At 41.4% G+C, this 12,406-nt stretch overlaps 1 protein-coding gene across 7 annotated transcripts in view; it reads left to right on the top strand.

Annotated features, from left to right (window-relative positions):
- SUSD6 (sushi domain containing 6) overlaps window positions 1–12,406 on the top strand; it is a 91,617-nt gene that overhangs the window by 40,439 nt on the left and 38,772 nt on the right. For 6 of the 7 annotated variants that reach the window (XM_042047064.1, XM_042047068.1, XM_042047065.1 and 3 more), the window contains 2 exons: window positions 6,180–6,367; window positions 10,843–10,872. In XM_042047064.1, the coding sequence (XP_041902998.1) occupies window positions 6,247–6,367; window positions 10,843–10,872 (151 nt within the window). In that variant the 5' untranslated portion in view covers window positions 6,180–6,246. The remainder of the gene's footprint in view (window positions 1–6,179; window positions 6,368–10,842; window positions 10,873–12,406) is intronic. The other variant, XM_042047069.1, reaches the window with a different exon arrangement.

Below are 12,406 nucleotides of genomic sequence, written 5' to 3'. Positions count from 1 at the left end.
GGCAAATTGGATTTTTATCTTTTTTTAAGTAATAAAATTCAAATCTTCTGTGAATGTGTCAGACCTGGCATGACAAGCACAGTATGTGGAAATGGAGAAGGATAATCACAAGATTGAGACTGTTACTAATGGTTTGTCTCTGATTCTGGTTCTAAAAGTTATGAGTGCTATTTGCAAGAATGAAAACTGAGCCCTGCTTTGCAGTTGTAAATCCACAGCTGACTTGAGCGTTTCCATCATGCATGGACAGTGGAAGATACTGAATACCAGTCCTTCTCCCCTTGGCAAACTGGCACACCTTGAAAAGCCTGTTCCTTCCTTGTTACTTACCTTTAAAAGGAATGTTGGAATTGAAGCTTGTTTGGTCCACTGAGGAATATCTTTGAGTCTGCTGTCCATTTCTCTGGGCTGCAGAAGGGGAGGAAGCTTGTATACAAAGGCTTGCACCCAACTGCCAGCACGGAAGTGGAATAGCTGGAGGAAGTGCTCCCTGCAATCAGCCCACAGAAAAATACGCTCAGCTAACCTAAGGATGACTTTTAGAGGAGCATCAAGTGAGATGAGGAGGCAAGCAAGGGAGGGGTGCAAAAGCATGATCTAGATACCAAAAAGACTTTAGACTGTGATAGAAAGGATAGAGAGGAGGAAGCTGGGGAGTAAGCTGTGCAAATTGGTGAATCTTGAAGGTTTTTCACCTGAGTTAGGAATATTGGTGTGACTTTATCAGTTGTAAGGTACTAGTTATCCAGTAGAGAAAAGTCCAGTTCCCTGGCTTAAAGCTTGGGTGTGCCTTAGTGAGTCTGTGGATAGTTAGGCACATGCCATTTATCATAGATTAAAATGGAATTTCAGAGTTTAACCTGTCCAGCACGCTTCTTTCTGAGTGAACTCTAATGCTCCCTCTTGAAAATGGAAGTTGTGGATCACCAAAAATTGTTGGTTTAGCTTGTTGGGATTTTCTTTTTTTAAATTTAAAATTTTAAAATTTAAAAGAAGCGTTCTAGAAACCTTCATGGGAGGGAGTAGGTAAAAGCTAAACCAAAACAATTATATGAAAGAAACACCTGAATTTGAAGGTCATAGGCCAAACCCTTGGCACAGCTGGGGAACGAGGAAGGAAATCCAACCATTTGGATTCCACTTCAGCAATGGGGTCGTTTGCAGGAGGGTGTGTGCTGATTCCAATGTCCAGAATAAGCAGCTTGGTCTTTCCTAGTAATTCTTCTTTGTAGCAGGGAGTATGTGCAATTTGGCCGTCTGCTTTGTGCTGTGACTGTGCTGTGCAGAAATCTGCCTTTTTATAATTCAAATGTGAAGGTGTAAAATGAAGCTACCAAACACATTGTCTGGTTACTGGGCAGGAGATGGGGAGTGTTAAATGTTGTTTGGCTTTTCATATTTCCTCTTTTCCTCTTCCATCTCTTCCCATTATCGTGAATAATTGAGAGTTGGCTGTGTTGAAAAGTCAGCTGATTAAGATTTTTCTGAACTGCCTGCAGGTAACTTCAAAGGCTTTGGTTTTTTCCTTTGTGCCTAGTTTAAACTGAACAGTGTGACGGAATTGTGATGCTATCTCTAAATGTTAAAAATACAATTCTGTTTTTAAAAGCTTTCAACTAAACTGATTTAACCACAGAAAATAAGTGGAATGAAGGATTTCTTCCCTCTGCTGTCACTTGGACTTGATTTTTCTGTTTTTTTTTTTTTAATTTAGCAGCCAAGAGGATGATTTTTTGCCTTAAAGCTTAACTGCTCTTTGAAAGCAGACAAAATAAGGATACAACAAAACCAGCAACTCAGGGTGAAGGTTAAATCCTCTGAACCACACTGCTTACATTAGATTCCTCTTGCAGCGTGACCATGAGGCAAGAACAATGCTTGTGCTTAGCTTTTCAAAAGCTATGCTGTGCACACCCATCACTCATGCCACTGCTAAGATATTTGCTGTGTGCATTCAAGAGTTAGCAAACACTGTCTGAGTATTATTCTGTGAGGGGGAAACCATGTGGATAAAATAGAGATTTCTGATGTGCATGAGGATAGCCAATGTTCTTTTGGTAAGTTTCAAGTATGGTATTTAAAAGCAAGCCGGTAGCATTCCAAACATTCTCAACACTTCCCTAAATAAACTTTGAAGAATTCAGGTTGAGGACCTGTTTTCCAGCAACAGTGACACAGGACATAACTGTGCCAGGAATTTTGAGCAACTAGAGAGCTTCAGACTGTCCAGTCCCTAGCTGTCTAGAGCATGTCCTGAGCATATGGCCTTCCAAAGAACGCTCTTCCATGTGGACCTAGGAGTCCTGCTGTGACAAAGTAAGAAAAATAAGAAAACTGAGTCATAATCCTGTGAAAATTTACACATGCTTATAAAGGGATATTGGATCAAGGAATATGATTTTGCAGCTTCTGAAGGTCTGGAAGAAAAATGGCAAAGGTCCCCAAAGAGCTTATCTTAAAGAGAGCTCCTGCCATATATGAGTGTGTCATCTTTGGAAAGGGCTGATTGTGGTTTAGGAGCAAGCAGGAAGTCTGGCCTGCGTGGTTTCAGTGGAAGCTGATGCCTGCTTGAGGACTTTATGTAGAAGCAAACTACTGCTCCTTGTGCAAACAGGGCTGGCCATGCAACAAGGGGGACTCTTGCTGGAGCATCACTGGGAAGCTTGCTTGATGCCAAGACTTGAAGAAAGATCTGGAGATGTCTGTAAGCTGGGAACAATGGGTACTTTTTTACTTGTTTGTAGCATTCCCTAAGAGGGTGTGTGGCTATTGACTTTGTGGATATAGAGGATGGTTTATTGTCTTATCCATATTTAGTAGGTGTTTTTCAAGGTTCACATTAAAAAGAAAGCAAAAAGCCCTTCACCTTTATTGACTGATATACTTTTAACAGAGAAAAATCTCCACTCCTTAATGTATTTATGGGCACTCTTGGCTGTACTAAGTATTATCTTTGAAAACGTCTCTGTTTAAACTTAATCCTTACATAACCCTTCAGTCTAGGCTGTGGCATGTGAAATGGGTCTGAAATGTCCTTGCTCTGCATACTTGTGCTACTGTCAGCTTCTGCCTCATTGTTCCTAGTATCCATTAAAGAAACCAGCCCATTCCTTAGTGCTTTGTGTACACTTTGATTCTCCCAAACCCCTGAATTGTTAAGCTGTGCCCCTGAGAGTATGTCTCTGACAAATGTGTGTGATCTACACTGCACTCCATCTAACTTCAGGCAGTGGAGGCCTGAAGAGGTGTTATGAAAGCTGCTTCCCCCTAAGCTGTAGGTTTAAGGAGTGTGCTAAAACAACAGTCAATTTTCAGACAATTGAATGTCTGCCTAAATAGCCTCCAAATCAGCTCTCTTCTGGGAAAAAGGGATAGTTTCTTATCTAGTCAGAATCTCTCTCTTCTTCTGATTTCGCCAGGGAACAGTCAAGGCTAGGAACAAGTTTTGCAACTTGGCTGAAGCCCAAAGGGAGGATCCTTGCAAGCCGTACCTGTACCCCATGTCTTCTAATAATCCTGAGGGGTTTATCTATGCTGTTGCCCACTGAATGGGCTGGCTACCCTTGTGTCTCCTTCAAATTCACTGAATTAAATCAGCTTAGTGGGATGTTACTGAAGGCATAGCAGCATCAATTTACAGCATTCCTGGTGTGGCAGCCCCTGGCCTGTGAGAGACAGGATGCCTGGCAATCTGGGATTCAAGTGGCTTGGTAGCTGAAAAGAGATGTAGAAACCATACCCGATTTTAGAAGAAAGGAGAGAAACAGTGCTGTGCTTTGGAGCAATCTGTTAGTGAATCAAGAATAAGCAATAATTGATTCCCCCAGAAGATACTCTTGTTTTAGGTATTTCTAACTTGTTTGCTGTTCAGAGACCAGAACTGGACTGCTGACTTCTAGGTGCAGTCTTTGGGGGAGGAAGATGCCTCTGGGGAAGGGGAGCACACCTCAGGCAGCTCAGCAAATTTTGTGGTAATTGCATGCCCTCTTCCTACCTCTCCTGGCTGCTGTTATGTCACCTGACATGCATTGTTCCAAGGGCAGAGAGGGCCACCTTTAAAAGATACCTTGGCAGTACTTTAAGAGGTTGTTATACTAATGAGGCTCCATTAAATTGGAATAGGAAGGACAGACCTTTCTTGATCTAATCAGAAGGGCATTTGTTGAAGATGGTGTATTGCTTTGTCAGAGCTGTAATTCTGTGTAGAGCAGTGACTTTTGGAGAAGAGCAGCCCTCTTCTGGCCTGGAGTTTAGGCCAGAGGCTGGCCTCTTCCGACTGAATATGCACTTAGATGCCATGCAGGACGTCTGACTTGAGAGGAGGGGGCAGATGTACAGATTAACTGGCTTGGTGTTCTTCACATGGAGTGTTTTTTTCATTCCATGGTCTAATTGTTGCTGAAGGAATTCTAGCAGGTAAGTGAAAGTATCCTTATTCTGTTCTACATGGTGGGAGTTTGGTGAACAAAGCATTGGCTCCTTATCCGTGGAATACATGAGAAATCTATAGGCTGTGCTATAGGCATAGTGGGATAGATTCTCTCCTCTCCCTCCCCCTCCAAATGAAGCAAGAAACAAAAGGGGTAGACAGAGTTTATTGTAGCAGCAGCTCCAGACTTGCCGCATGACACTTTAAATGTCATCTTGAAATGACATTTTGAGGCAGAGTGTATGCAGACAAAGAATTTTTCTAAAAAGAGACTAAAAAGAAAGATCCAAATTTTAAAGATAGCTCTTTAAAAGTGAAGTAAATATGAGCATAGCAGTGACATGGAGCTAAGGAAAAACCCTCTTTTCACTAGGATGGCTACCAGGTTTATTGACAAACACACATATTCCCTCCCATAATGCATCTACTGTTTTGCCTGAGTAATTGGAAATGTGAGTTGTGGCTGTTTAAATCGTGTGTTTCTCTAGACAGTGCGGGTGTATTGCTTTCATCTCAGAACTACTTAAGGATCTGAAGGTTCTGCCTTCCCCAGTAGTAGGAGTACTAAGCCAGGCGTCCTGTTTGTCCTCACAGGGTACAAATACAATATCTGCCTCTGCACTTCTCAGATCTCTTTGAGATTATCCAGCAGTTTCGAATTTCCTTGGGAAACCTGGCCTAACCCTAATCCCCCTTCAGTCTGAATATTCATTTAACTGAAGAATCTGTGGCTGGATGGGGTTTTCCTCAAAATTAAAAGTATTCCTGTTGTCAGGTGTAAAAAAACATTAATTTCGGCAAATTTGTTTTCATTTGAGAGCTTCAGATGTGTAATGAATAGCAGGATACAAGTATTGAAATGTGTTTCCATGTGGGGTTTTTTTGGTTGTTTTTATTTTATTGGTTGATTTGTTTTTTCCAGGGTGTTTTTTGGTTGGTTGGTTTTTTGTTTGTCAGTGTGTTTACTGTTGGAGTCCTTGCGGGTTAAAACCTGTAGGCTGGTGAAATGTGTGTTCTGCTGGGTCTTCATTAAAAGTAAGGCTTCAGCTTTGTGCTTTCTCTTGTTTCCCAGCTGTGCCTTGCGTGTTTTGTGTACAAGGCTGTTTTTGCTGTGACAGTGCCTTATAGGCTGTGGGTGAATCACTCAGTCCTCAGGTATGAGTAGTGTCACATCCTGCAATTTTAATTGCTGTGCTCTGTACTGTCAGATGATTATACCTGAGGTTTGCAAGTTGTTTTACATTCCTGCTCATAAGCGTGTGTTTGCCTGCTGGCTGGCTGTCAGGATTGCTGTGCCTCTCCAGGTGGCTGAAGAAGCATTTGATTAATTTATCGTAGCTGTCTAGTACAGTCTGCTTTGTCTTGCAGACCTTCTGAAAGGTGGTGGGGTGTAGGAAGACTGGCTCTCTTTAAGAATTTTTGAAACAAATCCTCCAGATGCTATGTGCTCTGGGGCTGTCTTGAAAGGGAAAGCTAAAATTAATTGTAAGCTAGGCAGTCGTCACATTTGAAACAGACAGTGAGTGAAAAGTTATGGTCTCTCTATAATACAGCTCCTTTTAGTCTTTGCTGTGTAGAAGATTGCTTTTTCTGCTCCTATTACTTTGAGTACTGTAAATACTTGGTAAGATTCCTAAGTGCTAGAACATGTAAAAGGTTTCTCTTTGTTTCTGACTTTCCCTTTTCCCTCTCCAGATGTTGTAGGTGTTTGGCTCAACACTTTTTCTTGCTTTGTCTTTGTGTTTTTTAGACCAAGGAGGTCCTGATCAACCAGATCCTTCAAGAATTTTTTAAAAAGAAACTTTGGTGGGTAAAAGATGTGCCATGGAATGGTAGCACCAAAGAGCAACACAGGATCATCTCTTGCCTTGACTGGCCATGGGTTGTTTCGTCTGCTAGTTATCTTTGGTACCTTTATCTTGGAAGCACAGTCCACAGGTAAGTAAAAACCTTTATATATGCTATAGGGAGGGGGGGATATGTATAAGTTTGGAAGTGCCTGTATCTTTTTAGCTGAAAACTGGTGATGGTTGATGTATTTGTACACATCTTTCAGTACTCACAGGAAAAATTCCATCACGACTTGTTGAGCAGAACATGAAGTGTCTGAACTGAATGAGTCTTGCATATTAGTAAATAAGTGCTTGTCCTTCGTCCTGTAGTTTTGATTCCTGTGGCTTTTTTCCCCCTCCCTTCTCATCCCTTCACTGCAGCTGGGGATACTTGGAGCATCTCAAGAGCATGGACTGAGTTTTTGTTGAGTGAGATTCTCATGTAGACCATGTTATCTGTGTGCCCTTTAGCAACTGCTCATGTGAAGGGGTAGTAGCAGAGATTGTGTTCAGCTCTTTTGCACAACTGTTGAATCTGTTCAGTGTTTCCTTTTATGCTGTCTTCTGACACCTTAACACCTGCTACCTGCACTCCTCTATTGGATCCTCTTTTTAGCTTAAGTTTTCCATCTCCCATCATCTCTTGGTGTTTCTCAGATGGATAAGTGTTGTGAATAGTGTAAATAGCAGTGGAATGGGATGATACGAAAAATCTCATCAGAGATGAGAGATCTGCCTTTTAGAAATGAGTGAAAGAAGGAAATGTACTGGATACTCAGAAAGTAATACGTGATGTGAAGTACATGCTTGATTACCCAGTATACCCTGAAATATGTCTTTTTTTCTTAGACCAGCCATGATCTAGTTTTTGTCTGTAGAGAGATGCCTGGTCATAGGAGGCATGAGATGGAAGGAGGAGCTTTGTGTGCTCTTGCAAGAACTTTGAAGGAGTTAATCCTAAAAAGACATACAGATTTGACTTGAGCAGCTGTTGTAATGTAGAACATTAGCTTGCCTATGTAAAGAAAACCTCAGTTCTTGACATAACTCTAAAAAGTCCTATTTATTTGACATATCATGGCACCTGAGAATGTCATGTGACCAACATTCCTCAGCAGCAGTGTGGTAGAGCAGAATAAACAGTAGCTGCCAGATGCACTCAAAGTTGAGGTGATCCTGTATGGAAAAGTCTGCTGGTGCTGAAAACTTCTGGAGGAGGAGTTGATTTTCTTTTACTATTCCTGGCTCTTTGAGTTGGAAGGGAGAGACTGCTGAAATCAGATATCCCAGGCTTTTATGTCTTCCTGACCTGATTTTGGCCTTGTAGGTAATGAAGGGGTGGGGGGGACACCCTTGAGAGCATGGCTAATTGTCATGAATAGTTAGTGATAGTGGGAAAGGGACAAGATCTTCTTGGATCTGGTCTATCCATGTTTTTTTTTCCAGCCTTGCCGTGGTTGGTGATAGTGTCACTGCCTCATTTCAGATGTAGGCCTATCAGATACGCCTCCCAGCCTGGGGCACCATCGCCATCTGAAACTCCCATTAGGCACTGTAGCACCTTCAACTGAGACTGTAATCAGTATGCAAATGCCTTGTGCTGCACGGGCTGCTGGATGGGGAAAAGCTGCCACAGTACGGCAAGCCTTTTTAATGTAATTTTTGAGACATCCAATCACATAACAAAAGCACTAGTTAGGCATGCCAGAAGACCCGGGAGTGATTCTGCATTGTGTTTCCCTTTATGTATTCTTTTTGCTTCAGGATGTGAAACAAGTTGTGGTGAACTGATTAAGGCAGATCATCAGCCTTATAATAAACAGGATTATAGTGGCTAGGCATGAACCATTTCCTGCAGGGGAAGTGAGAAAACAGAGGGGAGCCAGGATCACAGCAGAGGGCAAGAAACACAGGGGAAAAGGTCCTGGGGGCGGGCTCGCTGAGGAGTGCTTCCATGTACGGTTTTTCTGAGACTGGGAGGTAGCAACCCAAATGCCAGTTGCTGGGAGGGATGGGGGTGCTCAGTGTTGCATCATGGGCCCAGGGAGCTGCACCTGCAGCAGTATGCCAGCCATGAGTAACATTAATGAGCAAGTCAGCTGAGGAGCAGAGAGCCAGATGGAGAAACAAAGAGTACTGGCGAGGCGCTTGGAAAATCATCTTTCCCTCATCTTTGTCCCCCAACCACCTCACCATCCTCACTTCATTAGTTTGCATAGCAAAGTCATTCAGAGCAAGCAGAGCAAAACTGTGTTAACATGAAGCAAGAGATTGTATTAAATCTCTTGGTGGTAATGCTTATCTCGAATGTGGGGCTGATGTGACATGCTCACAATTGCTACAAAAGCTGAAGAATGTTCTCATAAAAAGACAAGCATGGAGACAATGCCTGGCTCAGCCCTGAGTGAGAAAGCAGAGCTTGTGATTCATATGTATAAAACCATATGAGGTATATTGTATTGCAATCATTTTGCTGCTTAGAAATTCTATTGCTTAAGTTCCAGGAAGCTTAGAGATATATTCATGATCTGGGCAGGAAGATGTTCTCTTTGCCATGTGGTTAATGCAGAGAGCAGACTCATTTTCAATCAGCAAGCATCTTCTCTGTCCTCTGGTAATAAATCGATTTTATTTATGCATGGATTTTTAAGAAAAATCTCAGCACTTTGTCTCAAGCAATCTATCCAAATATCCTCGAGTGCCATGAGATGAATATAAGTTGCTTAGTCACTAAGCACACTGCAGAATTTGGGGAAACTGTTCCCTTTTCATGGGAAGATATCCATGAATATGAAAATAACCACTGCACATATTTTAACACAAAACAAATGCAGCGTTTGGTAGTGGGCAAGCAGTGAAGCTGTGGCAGAAGAGGAGGATTTATGGAAACTTGAGTGCTACTCAGAAATATTTTTTGAGCTTTATCACTGTTATAGCATTTTTCCTTGTCTGGCAAGTTCTCCAAGATCAGTTGCAGGAAATAATGAAGGAATGAGCAGGCAAGGAGACTTGGAAAGCTCCTCAGTAGTACTGAGGCTTAGTTCTTATCTGTCTCTTCTGTTTCTTTGAGGGTTCAACTGGAATGTAGCGAAAAGCCAGGAAGCTTAGTAAATAGAGGTGGGGAATTTTTGAAGCATTGGAGAAGAGCAATGACAACCTTTTTATCTGCATTTCCACAGATAACGCTTCTCCGTTCTATTTTTGTTGCTATGACTTTTGTAAGTTTTCCCCCTCTCCCTCCTATCTCTGTCCCTTAAAGCCTTGTGTTTATGTCTCATTCACAATAGTCCTCCTGCCTGGCCAGGCTATTTTTGGAAGAATGACAGTGGATCAGATTAAGTTGTTAATTAAATTTTAACATGTAGTGGGTAAAACACTCTGAAAGCTTCCTATGGTTTATGTTCCAAATGTGTAATCTTTCTTGGATTCATGACTGTCTCTGTCAGAAACCTATCAAAGCAGGTTGGGCCTTTCATTATTGATAATAGCATCACCTGATCCTGGGAAATGCAAGTAAATGTGTTGGTAAAAGTATTAAACATCCCAAATTAAGCAAATATCAATACCCATAAAGGAGAGTGTTTAAATATTAACCTTTAAAAATTAATAGTAATGCAGGCTTGGTGAATCTAAGTCCATTTAGGTTTAGACACAGTCTGATTTTTGTTGACTGCACATGTGAAATGCTATAAAGTTAGCTCTTTAATTTTTAGGATTGCCATTAAAGTGATGAATTGAGCTTGAATAAACTGAAACGACTTCATTCCTGTGTGTTGTCTCTGATGCAAATGCAGCCAATCTGCTGCTTGCTGTTCTAAGGTCTTTTCAGTGCCAAGGTTATTCTGCACAGAAGCTCTTGGATACCACTGGTATTTGTTTGCATTGCATAGAGCAGCTTGTTAGAGCGCACTCCACTCGTGGAGCAGATTCAGACTTGTTCCTATTCTTTGGGAATCTGCGCGAAGCAGAGTTTTCCTTTGTCTCTGATTATGCAGCTGAAAGGAAGGCGTTTACAGCTAGGGATGAATTCAATGGCCATGAAAACAAGGACACTATAGCATTGGATGGCCAGGCAGAAATGTGGAAGGTGTCATGCATGAACAGATGATCTTGATTCTGTATGCTTCATGTAAGTGTGGGTTTGGAGAAATTACAGCGTCAGCCCAAAGCAGTGTGGCAGCCTTCATAGAGAGAAGGGGGAGCATTTTCAGGAGCAATTCCTCTTTCCAGTCCCTTTGGAGAGCAGAGTGGTATGGAAGAGCATGGTGAGGAGCTGCAGAATAATGGCCAGGCTGCAATGGTGGCTAGGAAGCAGATGCAGATGGGCTCAGAATTAGACTATTCGAATAATGATAATAATATTCACAATGCTGCACACAACTGGCCCAGGCAGTGTTATTTAAGTAAATGCCTTGAAGGGAGTAACAAGGATCTCAAGAAGCCACATAACTTGTTTAATTTTAATGAGTTTTAGTGGCTGAAGAATGAATTAAACCTTTGTGATGTTTAGCTAACTGCTGGCTTAAACCATGATAGCATAATAATAATAATAATCCTGAATTTTCCTTTTGTCTGTCCTAGGTTGGCTAAGCAAATCCAAAGGACCTGCATGTGAGTAAACTTACATTCACTGCTGTACTATGAGAAATGAGTGGGATATTTTACTGGTTAATATAAGAGTCTGTGAGCTAGGATTCCCATTATACTTTTTGTTGTGTTGGATAGGCTTGAGATTCCTCTCTATGCCCCATTTTTGTTTTTGATCCTTGTATTTAGGAATGATGGCTGCCCTCTGAGAGAGGGAGATCAGCTTCATATCTTTCACTGTGCTTGAAGGGATCCTCGTGCCTTCTACAGCATTTAACTTCAAATGACTCAAGAAAACAACAAATTAGAATAAATATTTCATTAAATGCAGAGAGATGCTGCTTGTGAGAGTTTTGAGAGGCTGACAGAGTATTGAGAGGACAGGGAGGACAGGTTGAGGTAAAAAAAAATCTTTCATTTCCTTTAATCAAGAAATGTGAACATCTCAGCATGATTCTTGATATATTCCATTGGATACTCCTGCTTTTTATTTCATGTGCTCAGAAAAGGTCTAAAGTCTTCCCAGTGGCCATGTTATGGATATACACAACTTTGGAAGGAGTTGGGAGGCATATTTGGTTTCCTTATCTCTTCTAAATATATAAAATAACATTTTCTGTACATTTTTGTTAAACTCTGAAATATGATTTGTTTTGTCTGAACTTCCCCCCTCCTCTGGAAAAAAAAAAAAAAAAAAAAAAACAACCAAAAAAACCCCACAGGAACAAAATCTGAGGGGAATGGCTTAATGAAGAAGAATTTAAAGGTGTGGGAGAGGAATTTTACCACCTACCAAATGTTGGTTTTCCGAAAGTGGAGGTTAAGAGAAGTGCTGATGGAATCATCTGGATCCTCTATTTTTATTCAATGTCTGAATATTACTCCTGGCAAGAAGAGTGGTATCACACACATAGTATTAAGGGACTTTCAATACTTGGCTATGGTTGCTGGCAGGAAAATAAGCTATTTTAGGGAAAACCTCAAGAGTTGTCTGGTCCAATTCATTGTAGCTTCTTGGGTTAGAATGAGAAAGATGAGAAAATGAGAAAGGAAACTGGTAGGAGTTTCATTGTAGAGCAAAGCAGGAGGGGTGCTGAATGTCATTTGTTCTTCAGGAGAAACTAGTTGTGAACTATGGTCCAGATTCTGACTCATCACCATCCTAGTGTCCCTTTAGGACTGCTGCCCACTAGGTTGAAGATACAGATTTCTCTTTTTATTCCTATTTTCACTGAGTCCCTTCCTTTTTATTTGCTTGACTCAATCATTTGGGAACAGTTTGGGTTTTTCCCTAGTATTATGGGAAAAGTCCTGACAGTGGGATAGAAGAAAGTTTGCTTGTTTATTGCCTTGTCCCAATTCCTTTTCTGCTTCTGTCCCTTTTGAATCCTACACTGGTTCCCAGTGCAACTGAAGCACTATTTTCTTAGAATCTGTGGAATGTTTTTCATCTGTGCAACCCATGTCTGCCATTGTTTCTCCGGCCCTCATGTTTAACTGAAGTACCACAAGTAGTTACCGCTTCCTGTTCATGCTGCCAGCTGATGGTGATTCTGCA

Source organism: Corvus kubaryi, unplaced genomic scaffold (assembly GCF_017639235.1).
Source record: "Corvus kubaryi isolate FWS band 111438036 unplaced genomic scaffold, C.kubaryi_AGA036_p1.0 66, whole genome shotgun sequence".
Taxonomy (NCBI): Eukaryota; Metazoa; Chordata; class Aves; order Passeriformes; family Corvidae; genus Corvus; species Corvus kubaryi.
The sequence above is the reverse complement of the archived record's forward strand: the minus strand, read 5'-3'. Positions and strand labels throughout refer to the sequence as shown.